This window comes from Lissotriton vulgaris, chromosome 5 (assembly GCF_964263255.1).
Source record: "Lissotriton vulgaris chromosome 5, aLisVul1.2, whole genome shotgun sequence".
Lineage (NCBI taxonomy): Eukaryota > Metazoa > Chordata > Amphibia > Caudata > Salamandridae > Lissotriton > Lissotriton vulgaris.
In genome coordinates, this window is record NC_141693.1 from 861,502,888 (window position 1) to 861,528,751 (window position 25,864).

At 43.2% G+C, this 25,864-nt stretch overlaps 1 protein-coding gene across 1 annotated transcript in view; it reads right to left on the bottom strand.

Moving 5' to 3' along the window:
- LOC147711712 (uncharacterized) overlaps positions 1-25,864 on the bottom strand; it is a 251,462-nt gene that overhangs the window by 115,596 nt on the left and 110,002 nt on the right. Inside the window, exon 7 of the mRNA XM_086922427.1 lies at positions 13,701-13,797. Within this exon, the coding sequence (XP_086778553.1) occupies positions 13,701-13,797 (97 nt within the window). The remainder of the gene's footprint in view (positions 1-13,700; positions 13,798-25,864) is intronic.

Below are 25,864 nucleotides of genomic sequence, written 5' to 3' on the forward strand. Positions count from 1 at the left end.
TGCTTTACAGATGGTTTAACAATCTGCAAGACCACTCCCTCGTTTACGAAATTATTTTTCAAACAACAGGAGCGTATCCCAAGCCTCAGTGCGGCTACAGCCTACGCACATGGCGCTGCATGGCTACTGCCGAAGATGGCAGTAGACTTCTAGTTCAGGGATACAGGGCTTTTTACAGCAACCACTGGGAATGGCCTGGCTACTGGTCCTTTCAATCCCCAATAACTGGGGGAGGGGTGTGTGTGTTTGTTTGATTTCAGCATGGATAGCACGTGTACAGATGATGGATTTCCCTGAACAATGTGATTGGCTCCAGTAGACTTGAAATCTTCCAGTTCCTTGTTTCTAAGTGCCTTTTTCTCACAAAGGCAGTCACCTTGTACATAGAGAGAGGATATTGAACTTTAAAAAGGGACCAATTGAATTGACTCAGGATTCCTGCCTTCGCAACCTCATCCCAGGCAGTGATGGCATTTGCGCACCGTTGTGTATATCATGTGAAGCATTATGGTTAACAATCAGAGTTTGAGGGCTGCTGATTTTTGCCATACTTTAAAAGAGCACTTAAGTAGTTATCCATGCAAAAGGCCCGACGAATTATGGGTAATCCAAAAGCACTGAAATAAAACCAACGCTCTGGTTGACTTTTCTGCAACCAGGGTAGGCAGAAATAACTTTCAGGGCTCATTACCCAATGTATATGTAAAACCTGTAGCAGCACTGAGAAGGTAGTGATCTTGTCCAGTGATATCTGTCCAACATTAAATGCGCACCTTTAGAGAGGGGCAGTGCTGAGACAGGGAATAAGGAGCATTAGCGTCACATTTCATAGAGTCAAGATGAAGCAAAACACTCTGTACTAGAGACAGTGACAGCAGAATATTATGAGAATCTAACATGGTCTGAAATAACCAAAAGATTTGGTCACCATGAGAAAGAGAGATAAGAGACAAAGTCAGAAAGGTGGAAAAGATAACATTTGTCTGGTGGGGAAAATGGGCAACACTAGGTGGGCGTCCATAAGGTGTACCCACCCCATCCAGCCGCTTCCATCGAGTATATCTCTGAGGAGATGAATCCACTCCATGCTTAATTGCCTATAGACAAATCAGGCAAAATATTCCCTCAAACTGAACACAGGTCTCAAGCCCTTCTTCAAAACAAGAAACACGTTGCCGTACATACTACATGGGTGGATTTCCATGCACATAAATGCACCTTTTTCTTTCCGCTTTTTCAACAAAAGTTGAAAAAAAGTTCAGAATTAGTCTTGCAGACTCACTTGGTTTTCTGGAGAACTCTATGTGAAATCCCTGCACAGTATGCAAGGCCTAGACATTGGAGAGGGTTATAAGTCAAATGTAAAGACAGCCACTCAGCCGCCCCGTCTACTCTTTTGTAGTAAGAAATCTGCCTCTGAAGCCACTCCCCGTGATTGAGAGCAGAAAAGGTGCTGAATCTCTCCTGCTCCTGCTGATGGTACCTACCTCACTGAATACAAATACATAAATAAAACATAATGAGCGTTGTTTGTAAACTCTCTAGTCTTAGATGATATAAGAGAATTATATGTTCCTCAGTGATCATGGAAGAGGAAAAAAATCATACTGGGAAAGCAATACAATAATTCTTTTCGCACAAAGGGTCTAGCTCAGATCATGTAAAAAATGTGCCCAGCAAGTGCACACACAGAAATGTAACATTTTCAGTTCTAACAGAATGTCACCCAGCATGACCAACCCCCAATAAATCTTGGTGTTCAAAAACAAGTGCATGTTTCTTATTGACGTAAACATCATCCATATTTATGTCTACCTAGTCCTAGAGACAGTTTTAATTGTCTTGTAGCCACATGATCTATATAAATTACAAAATACATGCATATGCACATATACAGAGACTTTTGGACAAGTTTGATCATTCATTAGTCTGTTGAAGCATCAACAGTCGCGTGAGATTTTGCAACTTGTGTGTAAAAACAATTTTATGACATATTAAATAATAGATTGATTACAAACTGCATGACAAATGTTTCATGAGCATCATAACAAACTGTAATTTATTGCACTAGACGAAGTCTGTAATATTGTGACTGTCCAAGGGAGTAGCAAGCTACGATACACAAAGTGTTCCAGTGCCTCACCAAGAGTAATTAGTGGTATATAAATACCCAAACCATATCTTACCAAGGAAAGAACAATGCACGCCTATTCATTTTCCGTGAGTCCATTCTGTATGAACACATTTTTTTACCCACTGGGAGGTTTTCAGGGAATTCAAGGGCTTATGCACAAAAGCATTTTTGCAGTTGGAAGCGGCCCGATTTGCAGAATTGGGTGGTTACGAACCACATTTTTTTCCTCATATGTACAGAGCACAAATTGCCATTTGGTAACATGTTACCAAATCTTGATTTGTGTTAAGCGATTCAGTATTTGGAAGGGGTATGTTTAGGACGTCCCTTCCAAAGGCCGAAATGCAGTGCTATTTATGAATGTTTTGCAACCGAATTACGGTCACAAAACATACATTTTTTACCTACACCTCAAGGGTGCCAATAGACATCGAAAATGGGAAGATGTCCCCACGAGACCCCTTCCCCTTTTTGAATGTTGAACCACATTTTTTTTCTTCCTAAAAATTAAACTTAAACGTTTCATTAGGTTTCGACCTGGCGAGGGGCACAAAGTGCCCCTCCCAGTTTGAAAACTTTTGTTTTCAGTAGGGATGTTCAGACCGCCTCTGTTTCCAATTGGCTATCTCCATAAATGGAGACTAGCCATTGGGAGACAGAGGCTGTCAATCACGCTTTCTCGGGAAAACGCGATTCGGGGGCGTTTCTCGGACTTTTTTTAAGTCCCGCCCCTTTGTCCCGGGCCGCGCTGTGATTGGCTGCCGGCCCTGGACACTCCTGTGACGTCATTTCCCGGGCCGCGCTGTGATTGGCTGCTCGCCCGGGACACCCTGTGACGTCATTCCCCGGGCCGCGCTGTGATTGGCTGCCGGCCCGGGACCTGAATTGTTTAATGTTCCATTTAAAGGTCAATCTAGTGACTCTCCGCGATGCTGAAAATGTTTATGTATTTCTTAGATTAGATGAAAAGTCGGAGGGTGACATTGTGTTGATAAGTTTGATAATAGATGAATTTGTGTCTGTTTTCATCGTGTCACTTCATTAGTGACGCGGTGGATGAGTCCATCGCAGTCCCAGGGGGTTTCTTCCAACCAGAAATGGTTCAAGGCTCTTTTTTAGCAGCCCAGGAGCTGTGCCCCATCCGGATCCTGTGGGCACAGCTTCTAGTAGTGCACGTGAGGATGGCTGTACTCGCGCCTGTCGTTTACTAATTCTTAAGAAAATAGAGCACTTTACTTGGGTAGACATCTAGGCCTCGGCAGTGACTGCTTGGAGATTTTATTATGTATGCAGCGCGCAGCCTCGAGGCGCCACTTGTTCATCGTTCAGCGCGCGCCCTCGTCCATCTGCATCCCCAGCAGCAGGTGCACGCACTCTGAGGCCGCCATTGACGGCAGCGTGTGGGCCCCGGCCTCCTCAGCATGCATGGCATGTGCGGGCACTTGAGCCGGACTTGGCAAGGGCCAGGCCTGCTCGAGCCGCATGAAGCGCCCCGGCAAGGGTCAATGCGGCCTTTGTTGTAGCGCTTGTCCCGGCCTCCGCCGCTACAAAGCAGGCGCCCGCCCTTTAGCTGCGGTTCTTAGCGGACACATGGCGGGGGCGTCGAGCCATCCTTCTCCCGTCTTGAAGGAGCGTGAGTCAGGGAGCGGTGCGCTGCTGGGTCTGGCGGACAGCAGCGCTACTCGAGGGAAGTCAGTGCAGCACGCGGCGCTAGAATGGATGGATGGCCTCAAAGCTGCAGCTGAGGCGCCAGAGCGGTCCATATTCACTCCTCGTCGCCAGCTGTAGTAGAGACGTTTGTAGTGAGGGAGTGCCACTGGCAGGGGGTGGATCCGGTTCTCATTCCCTCGAAGCCATCTCTGCTTTGTGTGTAAAATGGACATTCAAGAGCTGGAGGCCTTTGCGCAGATCTTGCGACTCCTTCAAAAACGGTAAGTGTCACAGTTTTGGGCTGCGGGTTCGAAATTAGAAGGGCAATACGAGCGAGTTAGGTGGAAGAGGTAGAAACAGCAACTGATAATCAGTAACTGACAGTGCAAGGTGGCTCAGCGAGTTAAACTTTAAGTGTTGACATTAGCTGTGATTTGCAGGTCTCGATATCCGGTTCCAGCAAGACGAACTGACCTGTTCATCCTTCCGAGGCTGGTAATTCAGTACCATATATATTGTATTGGTTGATATTAAGTCCCTTTATGCAGGGTGCTAAAAAATAGCCAACACTGAAGCACTACATTGGAAATAATGTTTATAAGGTGAGTGAAGAAGAAAGTTGAAAAAAACCAGGGAGTAGTAAGAGAATGTAGAAATCGACTGCACAGGAAGAGCAAAAGAGACAATTTTAGAGATATAAAACAGCAGAACGGAAGAAAACGCAAATTATACAATGTTTTCTTTTGATATATGACGTTATACAATGTTAATGGAGTGTACATTCATTTAGCATATCTGCCGTAAGGGACGTAGTATGTGTGTTTTTAAGTGTGGGGAAATAAGCAATACTTAATTTGTCTATGGATGCAGGTGTCGGGCACTGGATTTCATATCTGGGACCAGAAATTATTTTTCATGATCAGACTTTGACCCGGAGTAAAAGAGAGACCGAAAAGTGACAACGATGGAACAGGAAGTTGTAAACCAGTGATAAAAGGAGGGATGGAATATAACCTGCGAGGGTGGAAGTGTGGAGGTAGGAAGGGTAGGCTGTTGGAACATAGAGGTGTGAGGGAACCTACGATTCGGCTCTGCCAGAGGAAGCTCCAAAGAAAAAACTATGGGTTCCTGTACTTATTTTGTAATTTAATTTTGATTTGTTTTAAACATTAAACACTGGAAGGAAGAGGGTTTTGTGCTTTCTCAGTTGTTTTAAAAATGCAGATGCAAAGTAAAATGAATTCTAGGCATTGGCCTAGTAGTTAATGCGCTATGAGTGACCGCTTTGGTGAAGAGGAGTGTGCCACTACCCAATTTGAGCTCCGACCTTTGTTGGAAAGAGTTCAGTTTTGTGGCTCGTGGTGCCTAGTCAGTTGGTGGCTACCACCTAGTAAGTGTGAATGATGCATTTGGTCAGCGTATGTGTTGTGGATGGTCCATCTTTCACTCTGCAATGCACGGCCTTATCGGTGGAAGAGAGAAGCACAGACAGTGCTCACCTTATTAGAGGGAGGGGGTGGAATGGAAGAGAGAGGGGCTGAGACTGCTAATTATCTAATTGGCAGGAGGGAATGGGGTTGATACTTGGGAGAGAGTGGAGTGTGTGCATAAGGAGAGCAGTGTGTGCATTGATTGCTAATATCAATCAATCAGCTTGGTGGAGCACGGCTAATCACCCGTGAGCGTATCTAGGCGCTGAGCGCACTGCTGCTGGGGAGGGATCAGTTGAACATCCAGGTCTAGAGTCCTTTTCTGAATTCCAGTAAAGAGGGTGAGGCCTGGAGGTGAAGTGGGAGGACATTCTAGGACATTGCTGTGAGGTAGGAGAAGGAGCGCCCTCCACTGTTGCTGCGGAGGATGCAGGGTGTAGGCGAGGCAGAGAGAGGCAGGGCACCGGTGCCTGGACGAAGTGAGAAGTTCAGGTGGTGGTTGATGTAGGCTGGTGCTTGGTTCTGTAGGCCTTTGGAGGTGAGGGTCAGCATCTGGAATGGGCATCTCTTCTGAATAGGTTGTAGTTTCTTGAGGTGGGCGGGCGATGTGGGTCCACTTAAGGAGGTCAAGGATGAGTCTGGCTGCTGCATTGTGTATGGTCTGCAGTCTGTTAAAAAGGTGAGAGGTGATTCCTATGTAGAATGCCCTAGTCCAGTTGGCTGGTGACGAGGACTTGGGTGATGAGACTGCGTTGATCTGTCTTTTCATGGTAGGTTTAATGCCCAGCATGATGCCAAGGTTGCAAGCATGCTCGTTCAGAGTGGGTGCAGGTCCTAGTTCGGAAGGCCACCAGGCGTTGTTTCTTGAGGAGGTGTTGTTTCCGAATATCAGCACTTCTGTCTTGTCTGTGTTTAGTTGTAGGCAGTTGTCTTTCATCTATTCAGCGATGTTCGCTATGCATCTGTAGAATTTGGTCAGCGTGTCGGAGGGGTCTTTTGATAGCAAGAGGATGAGCTGCGTGTCATCAGCGTAGGATATGATGTATAGTCCATGAGCTCTGATGACATTGGCCAAGGCGGTCGTATAGGTGTTGACGAAAGTAGAGCTGAGGGATGATCCTTGAGCGGCGCCGTAGATGGTGTTCTTGAATTGTGAGGTGAATGGAGGTAGTTGGATTCTCTTGGTTCTTCCACACAGAAAAATTACATAAGGATTTTTTATGTGTAGTAAATTTTAGAAAATATTTTTAAGCTTTGGGTCTCAACTGCTACGGACTCTGCACGTGGATGCAATGCCCTCTGCCAGAATGTGAAGTTATCAAGGGGAATTACATTTTGATATGATACGCGCGACCACAGAGGTAAACTGCCTTGTATGGGCGGGTCATGACACGGTTGCCTCTACATGTCATTTCATCCACAAAATATCAGTGCAATTTGAAGTTGGGCTGGAAACATGCCCCACTCCAAGAAGCTCTTTTTTTCCGGGTACATTGAAAATGTAATTCCCCAATAGCAGATTATATTTTTATTTACTTTCATGTTTTGCCTTTTGTGCTCCTTATTACTTATTATTATTATCACGTAGCCCTCTTCCGTGCGTATGTTATTCGCTTGAACAAAGGATCACGTGTGAACACAGCTGTGAGGCTGCTAGTGGAATCTGTTGTTTTTATTCTGACTTTACTTGAAACTATCCCCAGATGATTATTTTATTTTAAAAGTGCCTGCCGTTATAAGGAATACCATCAATGACCAGTAATTGTTTCCGGTAATATGCTCACATTTTGTTCCGTAAGTATGCAACGTTTAAAGTGATAGAGCTCGTCGGTTCTATCGTTTTAGCTCATAACTATCATTTCAGAAAGAACCAATCACTTGGGCCTTGGTTTTGCTCCTCGTCCCCCCCCATTTCTCTGTGTGTGTTTGTGCTCTGTGTGTGTGTGCAAATGCAATAGGTCTTGCATTTGTGAGAGATTAAGCTATTGGCATTGTAAATGACAATGCCATTTATTTATCTGTTTTCAAAACCAAAATTTGTCATTTACAATGCCAATAGCTCTAACTTTCACAAAGGCGAAACCGTTGCATTGTAAATGCTTGCTTTTTTAAACCAATCCTGTTTTCCTTCAAAAAATGGGCTGCATTAAAAAAAAGTTTGCTGTATTAAAAGCAATTACAGACATGATGGGCAACAACGTTGATGTAAAATCTCTAAATTTTGATGTTGTAAGAGAATTATATGATCCTCAGTGATCATGGAACAGAAAAAAAATCCTAACAGAAGAGCTGTAATAATAATATTTGTCTCAACAACGGTCTAGTTTGAATCATGTGAAACAATGTACCCAGCAATTGCAAACACAGAAAAGTAAAATTTTCAGTATGAATAATGTCACTCAGTATAAAAAAACAGAATAAATCCTAGTGTTCAAAATCACTTTGCATGCTACTTATTGACAAAGAACATCATCCATATTAGGTTTGCATAGAGACAGTTGTAACTCTCTTGTAGCCACGTGCTGTCCACAAATAATACAAATACATACATATAGATACATACATAGACTTTCGGACAAGTCTGTCCATTCATTAGCAAGCGTCACTCGTGCATAAAAAATGTCATGACAAATAAAATGATAGATTGATTACAAATTGCATTACAAATGTTAGATGAGCATCATGACAAACGGTAATTTTATTCAGCAGACAAAGTCTGTAATATTGTGACCATTATAAGGAGTAGCATGCTTCTAGTCCACAAAGTTCTTTAGTACCTTGTCAAGGATATTTAGTGGTATACAAATGTCCACACAATATCTTACCATGGACTGAAAAATAGACACCTATTAATTGTCAGTGAGTCCATTATGTATGAGCAAGGCTTTTACCCATTGGAAGGAATTCAGAGAATTAGCGGGCATATTCAAAAAAGCATTTTTGATGTCGTAATTAACCTGATTGTCAGAATCAGGCCGTTATCGACCGCAAAAATGCTTTTCCATTTGTACAGAGCACAAATTGTGATTTGGGGCCATATGTATCAACAAACCCTTTTGCGATTCCTAAATAGCGATTTTTAAGGAATCGCAAAATGGTATGTATGAAGAAATTCGCTTTTTTTTAGCGATTCCTTAATCTTCCATATTTGCGAATTCGCATTTTGCGAATTCGCAATTAAGGAATAATTTCCAATGCATTCCTATGGGCCAGGAGGCCCATAGGAATGATTGTGAAATAATTCTCAAATTGCGAATTCGCAATTTGCTAATCGCAATTTGAGAATTATTTCAAGGGTGCAGGGGTGTCTCAAAGACACCCTGCTGCACCCCTGAAATGTACATGAGTGTGCATATGGCGCACATACATGCCCTATGGGCATGTGTGTGCATCACATGCCACCTTAAAAAATGCCAAATTGTGCATTTTTAGAAGAATTCGCAAGCTACCATCAACTACAAGTTGGTGGTAATTTGCGAATTCTTAACCATAATTCGCAGCCCAAAAATGCTACATACATAGCATTCAAGGAATTGCAAAATTGCGATTCCTTAAATGCTATGGCAAAATAAGGAATCGCAAATCTTTGCTATTCCTTATTTTGCGAATATTTCATACATACCAAAACATGCAAAAAGGCCTTTTGCGATTCGCAAAGGCCGAAATTCGGCGAATTTCGGCCTTTGCGAATCAAAAAAGGCTTGATACATATGGCCCTTGGTAACGTGAGAAAAAAAGAAATTTTACATGGCCAATATGTCCCCTGCGTGTACCCCAACGTTTAGTGTACGTGCATGTCACCCATGCATTTTCCCTCTGTGGCCTGCAACAATGATGCCTCTGCATTTACGTCCCACATCACCAAGTCTCCCATAAATGAAACGTTAATTTTGCACTGAGTCCCATGTGGCCCATGTGTTTGCATTGTGCACTTTTAATATATCGCGAAGAACCCATTTCTCCATTTCTGTGGCTCAGCCAGTCCCCGAATTGAGGTTTCATGCCTCCAGACACTCTGAGGGCTGCAGCTACGTATCCCTGACCTCGCATACTTTTGGCTAAGCCGAGAGAAGCCCAGCACGGGGTGCCAAGACAGTATTGTGCACAACAGTTATCTGCTTGCTCTACAGAATCACATTCCTGCCTGGTGAAGGAGGTAAACAGAACCCGTCTGCAGAGATAGGGCCTAGCCTTTCTGTCTCCGTTTAAGTGATTTGCAGAGCTCGCGTCCGTAGAAAGCTCAAGGCCCCCACGCAATGAACGAAATAGATGCCCACACTGGCTCTTGGTGATGAGCGACCTTTGCTTCAGATAATACATCCCCGGACTTAAGATATCAGATAATACCAGACGTGCTGGTCGCCCTGACACTGAAGGCCTCCCTACCAGACCGAAAGTCAGCTCCCCCCAGTTACACGTCAGTTGCACGTCATGATCAAGTTGCGCACACAAGTAGGGAAAAGTTCCAGCTGGCCATGCAACCCCCCTCCATGTATCCACCCACCTATGACTCACCTATGACTCCTCAAGTGAACGCCCACATGTTCTTATCTCTCTTTCGCTTGCTCTGCCTGGAGCGCTCCTCCCTATGCACAAAATTGAATGTATAAATATTGTACTCTGTGAATAAAGTTTAGAAGACCCTTCCTGAACCTTAGTGGTGATGGAACCGATTCTCCCCTAACTCGAGTTATTGAAATAAAGCCCTTTTGAATCGGACATCACGGACTCTGCCTCTCATTTTATGCATGACCCTTTGTTTATTTATAGAAATTATGACAGGGTAATACTTTATTTACTACAAACGTTACCAAATCCCAATTTGTGTTTAGCGATCCGGTATTTGGAAGGGGCATGTTTAGGGCGTCCCTTCCAAATACTGAATTGCAGTGCTGTGTACGAATGTTTTACAACCGAAATACAGTCATAAAACATTCGTTTTTTACCCACTCCTCAAGGAAAGTAGTAACGATTTGTAATTGGGAAGAGGTTCCCATGGAACCCCTTCCCCTTTGTGAATGTTGAAACAAATATATTTTAAGAGCAGGTAGTGGTCAAAGGGACATCTTCCTACTCTTAAAAAATGCAACTTAAACGTTTAATTCATTTTTCAAAAATGCATCCCATTTTCCTTTAAGGAAAATGGGATGTATTTTTAAAAAAATCCCATTTTCCTTTAAGGAAAATGGGATGTATTTAAAAAAAACTTCAAAAATGCATCCCATTTTCCTTTAAGGAAAATAAAATGGGATGTATTTAAAAAAAACTTCAAACATGCACCCCCATTTTCCTTTAAGGAAAATGGGATGTATTAAAAAAAAAAACTTGCCTTAATTAAAAAGCAATCCCAGACATGTTGGTATGCTGAACCCAGCAGGCCACCGCCACCGCCACTGTGATGGCTGCAATTCCTGATAGGTCGCAAATTGCAACCTACCTCATTAGTATTAAGGAGGTAGATCTGTTGTGACCCCATTAGGAATCACTATTTGCCACTTGTACATTTTTGTAGATTAGGAACTGCAATTTTCTAATTGCAACGCGCAAACCATTCCAAGTAGGTAATCGCAATCACTAAATTCTTTGCATATATCCCAAGAATATTAGAACGTGTTGGATCAAAACTTTCATCAAATTGAAAGTCTAAGCTCAAAGTTATTTGTCAAAGAAAAGGTATTTTTGCAATTGGAGAAAACATTTAACTGCAACGTTATGAGAAAAATGTTTGTTCTAATTATAATAATGGAAGATATGCATCCGATTCACTGTACACTTCCATCTACGCCACATGATAGGACTTTGATTCCATATATATCATTTGAGCACTTAATTGTCGTTCCCTGAGTTTGCACATCTTCACTCTTACAAGTATAATACCCTTGTATCGTAGAAATAATATACATTATGCTCCACTTACTGGCGCTCATTACCATAAACATCACTTTCCAACCCACAGTGTGTGCAACCATCACACATCCATCTGTAGTAACTGAAGGGATCGTTTTACAGCTCCCAGGCTGAAGGAACCAGTACAACTTTAAAGTGCAGATATCAATTTCACAGAGTGTACATTTACCCAACCATATATAGGAAATGAAAGCATCCCTGCACAGTGCTTTACAAATCCAATCACAGCAAATGCAGAGATGTTCAATCTGTAGCTATCCTTATGAATCCCTTAACTGCAAAATAACACGTCCTCCCGACTGGCAACCGATATATCCCTGCAAAATGACCCTCGACAAATGAGGACATCTTTAAAGTAGTCTCAAAGCCATTATACTTTCTCTGAAATTTCTTCCATCAGGTTGAATGTTGTGGAAAAGCAATCTCTACTTCCTTAAATTCAGGCGCCATTTTACTTCAGGCCGTGTCCCCCCTACTGTTTGATGATACCTTTATGTTACTTCTGCAACCTAAGAAACTCACAACCTCAGCTTTGGACCAAATGCCTGCATTGGTTTTATCATTTCTATTCACAGAAGTCATTGCTTTTTGGCTGCCTGTTTTTATTTTCTTCATAGTCTGCGGTACTAACAAATCTGGTCTACTGTTTGAGATTTCTTAGAAGTCAGCCCTGGGACCTGGAGCATATTTGCTCCGTTACTCTTCTGTCTTTCCTCAAGTACTTAAAAAATAAGCTTGTCCCTACTTTAATTTTTTTTTTTATTTAGAGTTTTATATAGCTCGAACTAGACCCAAGACATTGGGTGTCAATTTGTTTTATTAATTTATATGTTTACTTACCAGTTAAGCTCCGTAATCCATACAATACTACCCCCCACCCAGCCCTTCCCCCTCCCTAAGTCACCGCCCTGCAGGTACTCCCACCACCGACCGTGGCTGCCAGTGATGAGGCATTCCTGTAGGGCATTGATCGCTCTGCACTGATGTGGTCATCCTTTATTCTGAGTGGTAGAGCGAAGATGGTTCAAGCGGAGGAGAGTTAGTCAGACTCATCAGCCATGCAAATTCGAGTTCCACGGGTCTGACTCTTATTTCTGATATTACTTGACATTTGTATGGAGCCGTTGCAGCACTTAGTGTCCAGTGAGAGGATCCCTCTCCATTAGTGTGATGATGGCGCACAGCTATTTATTTAGTTTCAGAGTTTCATAGAGTTACACCATGTCACCTCGTCATCACCACAGAACGCAGTGGGTGAAAATGAAGAAAGAATATGTTAAAGCAGAAGATGGTAGGGTGAGCAAGCTAATGTGATAGGTGCTACCGCTATTCAGTATTATTCTCTGGTTTCCTTCTGGGAACTGGAACAAACTTTCTCTGGTTCTTCAACAATAACCAAACATGTTCACCTTTAGGAGATCATCGAAAATGTCATTACTGTTACTGCCTGTCAGATTGTCACCCGCACATCACACATCTACATCAATAGGAGATGCAAAAGAGCCTATGCCCAGAAGTGCTAAGGGATTTGAGGTTGTAAATCCTGTGATTTTCACAGTCACAAGGTTTTCTAAAGTACTAGAAGGGGCATGTATGGGGCATTCCTTCTAATCTGCAAGTCGGTATGTTATGTATCAATGGTTTGTTACCATAAGTCTGGTCATAAACCACTGGTCAGTTACCAAATTCCCAAATTAGGGTTTTAACTAAGTCGCAAAAGGGAAATTCCCTTTGGACACTCTCCCCTTTGTGAATCGAGGCGGTAAATTCAGGGGGAGTAGACAGTGGACCACTGTCTGCTAACCCTTAAAGTTTCCAAAACAGAATCAAAAACTTAAAAAAAAATAAACATCAGTTCCTTTAAGGTGAACATAAGCTGCTTTAAAAAATATATATTTTCCGTTTTAGAATGCAGGCACAGGGATGCTGGTCTGCTGACCCTCGAAGTCCACCTTCCCTATGATTGCAGCCAATCACAGGGGGTCGCAAATTGAGACCTGCCTAATGAATATTAATGAGGAAGATCATTCTGCAAAACCCCTACAATTGATGTGTTGTGAAACGACCTATTAGTATGGACCTAGGAGTGTAAAATATGATTACATTTGTTAAGTCAATACGCAATGTATGACCATATTCTAGAATGGAGTCTTAGTACATCTGACGCTTTGTTACTCTTTGAGTAGTACGTCTCTATTAATGCTGTGAAAAATAACAATGAAGAGTGCATGTTTACAATTACTATAAATATTTAATAGGCATCTATTTTACAAAACTGTCCTACTACCTGTGTAACTGATACATTTCATGAAGATGCCTCAGATTGTACTTTTTTGCTCTTCATTCATTTCTAGGGCTTTACACAGATGCTCAGAATATTATGTAGGCTTCCTAATGGTACATCTAGCTCTGCAACGCATAGTGAGTATGCGTGACTTGATCATTTCCATGAGTAACTGCATCTTTGTTTTGCAAAAAACAAAAAAATCATTAAGCATTGGCTCAATCAAGTTTGATGGGGCATTGTAAACTTACATGGACTGGTGTTAATATGATGTGGAAAAATGATGATTCCTTACCTCCGTACAGTGGGTTGATGACACCGTCTTGATCTTTGATGATGTAATCCATTTTTATGGACTGCTGTAAAATTGGAAACCTTTCAGGCTCAACGCCCTGCAACAGAAATATAAAACAAGTTACAATATAAGCTGCAGCTGTTGAAAAAAATGTTGCCCTACATTGATCAATAATTGTTATAATAATAAATATAATCCACATTTGTAAAACGCACAAACACCCGTAAGGGTTTTTAGGCGCTGGGGGTCGTCGGGAAGATTAAGCAAGCTATTGCCCAGAGTCACATGGTGCTGGGCTCACCTGCCGATAGTGCCGGGGATTGAACCGTGATCCCTAGATTCTGGAGTCAGTCGCCCTAGCTGCGGCGCCACACCTCTTATGAAATATTGATGGATTGCTGTTTGGAAGAATGCACTTTTGGATAAGTCATTCTCATTTGAATGACTTTCCTCACTGCAAAGTGATGGTTTCTGTAAGAATGGTTTTCCGCAAGGATGGATTTTGGAATGTCTCTGTGGAAAGATTGAATTTTTGGTGGTTGGCTCAGTGGATGGAACATGGTTTGGAAGGATGAGACGGTGCTCTGGAAGTTTGTATTCATTACGTTTGACAAGAGTTTACATTTTTATAAGTATTGAATATTGAATATGCAATGATTATATTTTAGACGCATTGTTAATTGTGTACATTAAAGTTAAATACATTTCTCCTTGGACAGACAGACTTTAAGATGGATTCCTACTAAAAAAGAATTGAGTTTGGGATAGAACACCTGTCCGACAGATTAACGTTTGGATGGAATGGATTCCAAAGCAAATGCTCTGCATTTGCAAATCATTGAAATAATTATGCAACTTTCTGTGCCTATGGGGAAATGCCTTGATCCGATGCATATTTTGCCATTTAGAAAAATTTAGTTTTCTGTTCATCAAGTCTTCCTCCTATTCCTTATATGCTCTTTTACCTTGATGTGGTTGGATTAGGTGTGGGCGGAAAATCCGTTTCGCTCGCGGATTTTGCGGATTTTCGGGAAATTCGCAATCCGCGAGATTCGCGAATCTCCCGCCAAATCCGTGAGCAGCGGATTTTGCTCGCACTGCTCGCACTGTTCGCGTGAGTTCGCGGCTTCCCAGTACAACTTCGCGCCCCGCGAATAAGTGCAAAATTGCAGAAATACGATCTAATCAAAACTGAAACTACTTACCAGGTTCAAAAGTTCAGGCTCATCATTAGTAGCCATTTCCTGTAGTGCTTGCTGAGGGGCCCCTCCAGAGTTCAGTTGCCAGTTGCAACTATTATGTGACCCTGCTCTGAACCTCAGAATAGTTACACATATGCCACAAAGGTCCTGAATTACAGCTAAGGGAGACAAGCAGGAGCCAGGCTGGCAGTTCAAATCCATTAATCAGCCCCTAATTCATTATTGTCAGTTGGGGCAGGGCAGGGGTTGTAACTAATTTTGCAACAATGAAAGCACTTAGCAAGTGCAAAAGTTCACTAATCAGGAAGCACTAAGGAAGCAGGTGCCAGCTAAAAAAATATTCTGTGACACATTAATCAGCCCCAAATTAATTCAGGTCACTTGAGGCAGGGAAGGTGTGCTTGCGTTGCCACAATAATGTACACTGACTGGACAACCAGAGGGTGCTGTGATGAAACAGAGGGTGGCATGGGTGGGCCAGAGGGTGGCATGAGTAGTCAGAGAGTGGCAGTGGTGACAGAGAGTGGCAGTGATGAAGAAGAGTGTCCCAAACAGGCTGGACACGTAGAAACAACAAGTTCGCGAAACTTGCGACCCGACAGGTAAGTTCGCAATTTGCGACATTGTACAAAACCCTCGCGAACTGGCAGAAACCCGCGCAAACACAAAAAAAACCCCGCAAATTCGCGAGAATTCGCGGATTTTGCGGATTGCGAGTTCGCAAATCCGCAAAATTCGCGAACGCGAGATTCGCAAAATTCGCCCATGCTTAGGTTGGATCTCATGCACTTCATAGATGCCTCTGCCCGGTTTCTATCTAGAACACCTACTTCAATAGTGTGTTATGTAGCAAGCATCATTATTTTATGATGATGATAAGGTGCAAGCTTATTTTTGTGTGCCGAAACTGGTGTTCGACAATAACATGCAGTGTTCTATTGAAGGCTTTGGTATCTTTCCAGTCTTGCATGTCTTGCTAAAGCATATGCTCTTTGCCAATCAGTGCTGAATTTCACCTTTCCTCTATGTGAGGTACATTGACTATTGGAAATTGACGGACAAAATGCAATGGATTGGGTGTGCTTGGTTTTTTTCTTTGTACATGGTTATATGTCTCCCTATGCCATCGTCTTACTAGGCACACCCCATACTATGTCCACTCGTCTATACCCACTTTTGATATGTGATTTCCCTGTGGTGCCCTGGGCTGACCAATATGAACAATTCTCTTTTACTGCATTGGCTTTGGGCTTCACAGGAACCAATCTTGTGAAATTCGGTGGTTTTCCACTGCTGCGTGGAAGGGTTTCGGTAATACCTAATCCACTGCAAAATATAAGTCAACGGCATGAAATCGCTAGAGTCGAGAAGATGAAGGTAGGCTATGTACAGAAAATCCCTGTGGGGGTCTTTGTCTTCATCTGGAGTGGGTCTATGGAACATTTGAGTCACAAAAAGTGCTAGTTGATCCGCAGTACTGCCCTTCGGCTTCATTTATGTCTCCAGAGGTCGGAAAAGCAGCAGAGAGACAAGAGCTAATGGTGGTGGAGAATTTGCTCTATGGTTTAGTCTGTGAAGGCAACATGTCACCAAAGGCAGCATGGCTCAGGACCTTATCCCCTTCAAAGAGGATAGGATCACAATGATAAAAAACACATTTTTTTCTCCATGTTTTGTTATCAAGATAGAACTGCAGAGCATACTTCGTTTTACCTGTGGAAGAATATAGGGGCATATTATCAAGCCTGTGCGCTAAAATTATCGCCGCTTTATCGGCCGAAAACGGCCGATAAAGCGGCGATAATGGGCTTGATAATATGCTCTATCGAATTCCAATCGAAGCACATGTTAGATGTGAAGACATCTAACATGGGCTTCGATTGGAATTCCACAGAGCATATTATCAAGCCCATTATCGCCGCTTTATCGGCCGTTTTCGGCCGATAAAGCGGCGATAATTTTAGCGCACAGGCTTGATAATATGCCCCATAGTTGTAAACCTTTCACAATTTGTGCTACTCCATGTCTGCATACTTTCATGCTGTCTCTCTAGGAAACGGACCCTCTCTCATTCCCAACTACAGGGCCGGCTCTAGGCATGTGAAGCTGTGCACCTGCACAGGGCCACCAAACCCCAGGGGCCACCACACCAATATATATCCTTAATATATTAATCCTCTGAGGATGGATACATATTTGCGTGGTGGCCCCTGGCAGGGATTTGTTCCACTTCTAAACTCCCTGACCCCCTCCCCTCTTTACTGGCCTGCGCGCTCCGCCCAGCCCGGACCCCCTCTTTCGGGCCCCCTACCTACGCTTCCTGCCCAGGGCCACCATGAGCCTAGAGCCGGCCCTGCCAAGTATTCTGCTTCTTGCACATCACTCCATTGGGAGGACTTTTCTCTGGGCCGGAGGCAGCCGGTGGTCACTATGCTGTATCTGTGATGCATACAGTTGTTTACCACTGGTGTCCTAAGGCCCCATGTATGACTGCAATCCATTTAGACCACCAGGTTGTTCCCTTTGTACATTTGACTCTTCGCAAATAGTTAGGCCTAGCAGTCAGGCTTATTTCAGGAGGCGGTCGTAGGTTTAGATCAGAAATACCGTATGACTCATTAATCTCACACAATAAAAAATGCATAGTAAAATGTGTATATCTTTAAATAGAATAAAGGTTCGATTCATAAGGCATGTGTGCCCAAAATGTAGTTTTATGAACACACATTCGTAGTTTTACTAGTGTACAATATTAAGTAGGAGTAAGTTCCATATAAGGGGTGGGGAGTGACAGTGTAAAGTTGTGTTCTATCTTGAAACTTTGTGAATGCTCACAAATGTGTGTTGGTAAACACTAACAAACTTTCCTCCAATTATTTCCCACCCTGGAAATGGTCGAATATTTTTTTCTGGCAGAGGTAGTAAGTCCTGTTCCAGGGTCGGAAGGTGAAAATAACATCCACAAACTTCGTGAGTGTTTATGTGGAGGGGTCTCCCCACATAGAACATTTTTTTCAAGCTCTAGAAAAAAAAGAAAAGGAAAAAATGTACCATTGAACAAAGGCACTAACTTTCAACAATGTAGAATTGTCCCACACACACAATTCTGGACTGGGCGAATGCCAAACTATACGAAAATAAACGTCAAATGACTTTTCCAGAAGTATTCCGGAAAACCGGGAATGTTGCAGCTTTCCAGAAAAACCCCTGAAAGGTTTGTGAATTGAAGAAAGTTGTAAAACCGGCATGTGTATAAACACATATCTGTGTATTCAGATTTACCACTTGTTCTAAGAATTAGAACCTAGATCTTTATTTACTCACTGTAAAGCTGAGGTTGTTAAAATAGTGAACAATACAATTAACCAGAATGGTTTTTGTGCCAAAGAACTGGCTGGCAATAAAAGTTCCAGGGTTTAGTTGGCAACATTGTCGGAGTTGTGGTGGTTGGTAACAGGGGAGACATTGGACATAGTTCAATGGGAGACTACTTACTGGTTCAACTGGTCTCGCAATTCAAAGACACAGTCTAGAGGACTATTAGTAATAAAAATAGGGGAGCCACTACAGTCGCTCTTCTGGGCGGGGGCAAACTTCAGAGGCCCTTATTTCATGTGATACAAATTTTCAGTGGGATGGGGGACCACCGAACCTGGAGAACCTGCTGGAGCTGCTTCTTCCCTAAGGCAACTGTCCAGCTGTCATTTAATGTTAGGGTCCAGCCCTATTCACAAACTGAAATTTCTCCAGACCAAGAAGAGCGACAGAGATGTTCGAACGCTTTCTGTATGATGGCGGAAATCGTCACTTAACAATGTAATCCATCAAAGCCCTGTGTGGGTCAGACATCCTCTGCTAAATGATGATACATGACCTGGTGTGGTTATTTCTTGGCCCACTTGCTAATCAGATGGATTGAGTTTGGATCTTTTATGATTTGATAATCGAAATAAAGACTTATGAGTTTGGATCTGGCCAACTGGAACACAAAGGCTTCATTACTTTGCATTGCTCTTTGCCCGCCTGAGAAAGGTTAATCTCCTCCCCATTCACCAGCATTACAACATCCTCTTCGTCCTCGGCAGGTCCCAAAAGCACTACCGAACCCCAGAGCCCTCATCATTGTCAGATGTGCCTCTGTGCTGACAGGGCAGAGCTTCTCCAATAGCCCAGAAGAATATCAACTCAAAATCTGGCCCAGTGTGAAAGGATTTTCCATAAAATAGTTGGAATTTTCAGGAAGCTAAGGGCAAGGGAAGACCTCCTTTCATCAAGAAAATGTTACTACCCCTGGATGCAGGTCGGACTCCCTGCGTCAGGGTCCTAAAGTGTCCAGAGTCTTTCAGACATCACAAATGAGATGGGGTAGGTGTCCAAAAAATGTGAACTGAGTCTCACACAAAGTAAACATCATGACAGGGATTAGCTTATCACCGGTCTGCTCTTCAGGTGGAAGTGTCAGGCAGGAGTGCGGATTTTGGTCAGTCTTCTGTATCAGGCAGGGCTCTCGGGCGGAACAATGCTTCAGCCAGAGACCAGACCTCTTATAGATGAAGCTGCTGCAGGCAGCCCAGTGGATGCTCTAGATAAAGTGGTTAAACAACACAAGGGAACCACTATTTTGAGCGGCAAACATTATAACCTCACAAAAGGGAGCAGCTAAACTGCAGGCGGTGTCAGTGTACCTGCCATGAACCCAAGCACTCAAGGCCTTATTTACAAGACTTTGCCATAGGGCAGTGACACAGGCCTTCCTGCTGCGCTGCCCTACGGCAACAGAAAAGGGACGGAATGCACCGTATCTATCAGATGCGGCACACTTCTGTCCTTTCCCCCTGTCTGTCCTTTCCCCCTGCTCAGGCGCACAATAAGGCAGCCATGCGCCAACGCAGGCATCCTTGCACAATGGTGCAAGGGTTTCTGCGTTGAGGGATGATTGTTTTTGTGCAGGAAGATTTCCCTTACTTCACAAAAACAATCACAAGAGGCGTTTTCCTCTTTCTATATGTGCTGCAGAATGCAACACACAGAGAAAAGGGAAAAATGAGGTGAAATAAAGCTATTTCTCCTCGTTGCACCTCCCTTATGCTTTAGAGTTACGATTCCTCGAGAATCAGGGGAAGTGTCAAAAAGTCATGGGTGTTGCTGCGAGAACCCCCAGCAACACCCATTGCATGCCCCTTTAATGTAGAAAACTGTGTTAAAAGGAAGGATATTTACAAGGCCATATTAAGCCATGCAAAGTGGCTCAGTGCTACCTGGCATATATGAAGCAGGCCCCTGCGCCACCAGAGTGTCGCAAAAAGTGATGCACCGGTGGCGCAGCCTCATTGTAAATGAGGTCCTCAGTACACAAATATGTAAAACTCAGAATCCCCATTATATAGATCTGAGTAGATTTTACCTGAATGGGGGGAGCGAAGACAGTGGTAAACCATCACTTCCTGAACTACATGTAAAAAGCCATGTTTACCTGAACTAGTGATTTAGGTCTCGCCAATCATCAGTCTCTAAAAAGTCAGATCAAGTTGGCAGTAGTCACCTTCTATTATGAGTGGGGTTACACTTCTTGGTGCACCCTTTGGCCAGGAAGGCCTGGTGTGATTCTGGGGAAAGTCAAAGAAACTGTGGCGCATTCTCGGTGGACCCACAGATTGTTAATTCACCTGAGGGGGGAAAACAACAGTGTAGGGCCGTAGAAAGTAAAAATTCAGGGTGGCACAGCTGTGTGATAACTTTCTTCCCTGCACCCATCATGCATCATCACATATTGTTGCTGAGAGAAGTACACAAACATACTAAAGCATACGATGCAACACATGTCCCTCCTTAACAATAGAAGGAATAGTGCAAGACACAAGCATTTACTCCATTAATAGAAAACAAACAGAACATGAAAAAACAAACCTCTCAGCTTAACAGAACATTCACATAGGAAGATACACCACAACCCTTTTATATCCCAGTGGGAGAGCCTGATTTTTGGCTCCAGACACCATACTACAAGTGCAAGTACACACATCACTTCCCATCACCAGCACAACCCGCAAGATGAGGAGAGCAACTCCCATATCCCACATCTACTGGCTATCCGGCATAAGTAACAGTCAATCAGCAACCTCTGAAAGTGCTAACAGGTGGAGAAAAAGAGTGAACCTGTGTGGATTATTTGACAGATGTACAGTAGATTCTCACGTGGTATCGCTCCGATTTCTGAGACTTTTCATAAACTCTTGTTGCTTAGTCAGCATAGGAGCAACTTTAAGGCACTACTCCTTTTGTGAAATAACCCATTTAGGACTAAAATATGTTACTAAGAGTGATGAGTTGGTTTAGTGGTTTGTTTCATCAAAAATTACACTAATGCGTTCCTTGAGTATGTGTTGGGTTCTCTGTACCAGCTTTTTATCTAGGTCCTTTAGTGTGAAACAAAAACTGATTTCTCTTTACCCAGTCCTGTATCGCCATCAATCAACAGCAAGGATTCCAGAAGGTCCATTTATTTCATAATGTCTGGTTGTGTTTTGAATCCAACCATTCACCTCGGCGATGGTTAGACAGACTCACAGATGCCCTCTTAAACATCAGTGATCTCTGTGTACTGCCCACGCGAGTTATTTAATGTTATATATGCATCTCTTCGAAAGACATGCCTTCAATGATGGCTCTTTGGTAGGATTTAGTTTGGGGTGACTGGATCCTTAAATTCATCCTGTCAAAGAAGGCTATCATTTGGGTAAACATGGATGGATAGAAGCATGGAAGTATTGAAGTTTGGAAGATAAAACCATCAATCAATGACATCTTCGAATAACTGAGATATTTAACTGTGGGCATCTGTCACTTTTCATACATTGAGATATGGATAAGCAGTTTCTTTTAAGGAGTGATGTTCAAGTTAATCGCTCTTTGGATGAATCTTTTCTTGAAAGAATGTATTGTTGCATTGATGGCTTATTAGAAAGATGGCACCCTATACAAATGTGGTTTGCAGGAATGGCTCAGGGGAATAATTTAGGGCCTGATTCAGAGTTTGGCATATGGGTTACACCTTCAAACAAGCATTTGCAATGCAATAGGTCTCGCATTAGGAAAGTTTGAGCTATTGGCATTGTAAATTACACATTTTTTATTTATGTGTTGGTTTAGAAAATAGATACATTAATAGCATTGTCATTTACAATGTCAATAGCTTAAACTTTCGCAAATGTGACACCTATTCGATTTGTAATGCAATATGTGTTGAGAGTGAGTGAGTGAGTCAGTGAGTGAGAATGAGTGGGCGAGTCAGTCAGTGAGTGAGAGAGTCAGTGAGTGAGAGTGAGAGAGAGTGGGTGAGTCGGTCAGTGAGAGTCTGGACAGTGAGTGAGTCAGTGAGTGGGAGAGTCAGTCAGTGTGAGTGAGAGAATCCGTGTGAGTGAGAGTCAGTGTGAGTGAGAGAGTCAGTGTGAGTGAGTCAGTGAGAATGAGAGTTAGTGTGAGTGAGAGTGTCAGTGAGAGAGTGAGAGTCTGTGAGAGTGTCAGTGAGAGTGTGAGAGAGGGAGAGTCTGTGAGAGTGTGATAGTTAGTGCGAGTGAGTCAGCCATTAATGCAAGGCATTTGCATGTAGGGTGAGTACTCTAAAGCTCAACTTTAAATGTATAAATCCGGATGGGAATTTAATTAAATATTTTACCATTTGTTTTTTGCTTGATTAATGCTTGTTTCTTTATTTGTGCACGTTGTTTTGTGGTTGAAATCATTACAATTGAGACAGTCAGGGTCTCCGGTTTTCAGTAAAGGCTCTGGATACTATTAAAGATTCAGTGGAGGTCCAGAACAGTCAAAACGTTTAGAACCGCAGGTCCAGTATTGAAGTCATTGTTCGTGGGAGCTCAATTACAATTTTGTTTATTGTGGGTATGCAGTTGGGAGTATAAGCAATGTGGGCAATGTGTAGAAAGTAAGAGAGAAGGATTGCCAGATGCTAATCCATGAGAGGTGTTGGTACGCTGCACGTAGTAAAACTGCACCATAAAAAAACAAGCTGCCGTATTTTATAAATCCCCATCATTTTACCAACATTTGAAGGATGAACAACCCAGTGGGCACGCTTGTATATGAGCCTGTGCCTTGCACCATACATGTTTACATTACAACTTGTGCTTGCAAGAGTAATTAAATCAAGAGACACTTGCATATGTGCATAAAATAAATTAAAGCTGAAAAGAAGGGGCCGTAAAAAGCATAGCAGTGTCCAGTGAAATACGCATTAACGGGAAAACAAAGCTACAACAGATCTATATGTCGAGTGAAAGTGATAAGCGATATCTCTTTAATTAAATCAAGATACACTGTATGTGTAGCATAAGGAAAAACAGAACGAAAGAGAAGTGAAAGAGTGGCACAAACTGCTGTATTTCATAAATCCCCATCATTTTAGTAACATTTGAAGGATGACCAACCCAGTGGGCGCGCACGTATATGAGCCTGTGCCTTGCGCCTTACATCTTTACATTATAACTTGTTCTTGCAAGTGTGTTTATTGTTATACTACGGTGTGTGGGGACGGGGCAATAACTGGTACAGCTTAAAAAAATGCAATACCTATAGGGGAAAGTGGTTGTTTTCCGTGCGCTCAAACTTTCTTTGTGCCAAAGTGAAGTATTTTCGCTGCACCACCAAAAGCTACGCACACACCGGAGATGAAATCTCTAAGATATCGCTGCACAGATGCCAGTGTCCTTGTGCGCTCCATACAGTGGCACAAAAGCAATGTAAAAAAATAAATAAATACCGCAAATCACCGCCGTCACTCTGCCGGCCTGCGACCAGGAAGTCAGGCAGGCCGGCGCGACAACAGGAAACAGGAAGTAGGAGGGCAGGAGCCTACCCCGCCTCCCACGGAAGAGCCGCGATTCGACGGAGCCGTGTTTGGAGCACCGGAGCAGGCAGGAGCCTACCCCGCGCCCCTGTGCCGAAGGAGGGAAGAAGAGTCCTGCTGCCGGGCCCTGCAGCGGAGGAGAGCCGCCGCACGAAGGAAGCCGGTGAGTGGGTTGCTGAGCGGGGGGGGGGGGCGGGGGGGGGGAAGCATGTGCGCGCGCGAGTGCGGGGGCGGGCGGGCTTTGTATGTATGTGTGCGTGCGTGTGTGTGACTGTGGGGGAGGGGGGTGTGTGTGTGTGAGCGAGTGTCTGTGTGCCTGTATGTGTGTGCCTGCGTGTGCATGCGCTCGCCTGTGTGTGCGTGCGTGCATGCAGAGGGGTGGGGGCTGCCTGCCTGCGTCTGTGTGAGCAAGGGCTGTGAGTTACTCTGCGCATGCGCGGGTACTCTGCGCATGCGCGGGTCAGACGCGCGCTCCCGCGGTGAAAACTGCGAGGAAAAACGCTCGTAACAGATTGGTGTCCTCATTCCCATCATTTCCAATAACGGGCCACAATAGGTCTGAAGCAGACACCTTCAATGCTCACGCATTGAGGGTAGGTCTGCTGGACCTAAAAAGTGACTGGTATCCCATTCGTCTTATCACAAGTGCATGATATCCTATGGCTAACCAGCTGCAAGATCATGTAAATAACAACTGTCTTCCATGCGACTGTGAATCGACAGTGAGACCTGTCTGCTGCCCATAGACAACAACCACTCATACCACGAATGATGGCCTTCTTATCACAGGCCAGCCTTGCCTCTTGCTCCCACTTGATCTCTCAGTAGTTATTGACACCACTTGCATTAAAGCACCCTTGGGATACATCAACCCTGTACATCAGCAGTCCTCCTCCTATCTCTCCCACTCACTAACTCATCTACATGGACACTTTCAGATCCCAGCACCTACCAGTAAATTACTGAATATTCCCTGGGCCTCTAAATGTTCCCATAGCATTAATCTCTACATGGAGCCTCTTAAAGTCCTTCTTGGCAATTGCTCGATCAAGATTCACCAGCCTGTGAAAGACTTTTATCTTTTGTAGAAAACACCTCCAGGAATACCATGCCAATGGCAGAGTGTGCAAGAGAATATAACACAACCTTACAAAGCATAACATGAAATGAAGTAACATACCATAGAACAACACAACTGCATAACATACAGTAACACAACATAACTCTCGATCTGAATGTCTCAGAATTAAATACATCCACTGTCGAAAACACTGCCTCTTCCTCATTACAGCTGGAACATCAATGTAATATGCCTGGCCAAGATAATGAATGCCCTTGTAAGTTGTTTAGAGCTTTTCTGTGCATGGTTACATTTTGAGTTTAATGACTGTTTCATTGAAATGAAAGATGTTAACAGCTATTCTGCAACAAATACGGTTAATCTAGGAGCAAACTATATCATTTAGAGACACTTAAATTAACGCTTTCCAAGTGGAGCCACTGTATCTTTGGAATGAGCACTGTATAAAAACCATAGACAGCGTCCCTATGTTGCACTCCGTCAAGGGCAGGTCGCCCGTATTTTCAAATTTTGTAATGAACTTATCATAAAATTATTTTTGTTCTGTACATCTTCTTTAATCACTTTTTCCACAATGTTGCATCACATGTATGGATATTTTTCATGCAGAACACTTTTCATTGCAAAACATTATCAAATCTCTTAAAGTGATTTGGAAATGTTTTACAATGAAAAGGATTTATTGATTCCACAGTATTGACTACCAGGGTATCATCATGGTAAACAGATGTGGATTTAAGAATAGTAACTCTACTGCTGCCTACATTTTCTCACTTTGAAGGTATAGTGGTAGTTGCGATTGTGGAGTCGATAATCAGCACGTGTTGATGTTAAAACCAAATATTGGGATATAGAACAGTTCATTTGTTCTTTGCCTTTGTGTTTATATTTTTAAAGCACAGTGGCACATGCATGATATGTTTTCTTATTTAAAGATTTACGTTTTGATCATCAAACATGTAGAGAACATTGACACATAACGTTAGAGTCATTAATGCTACTAATCACACAGAGTATG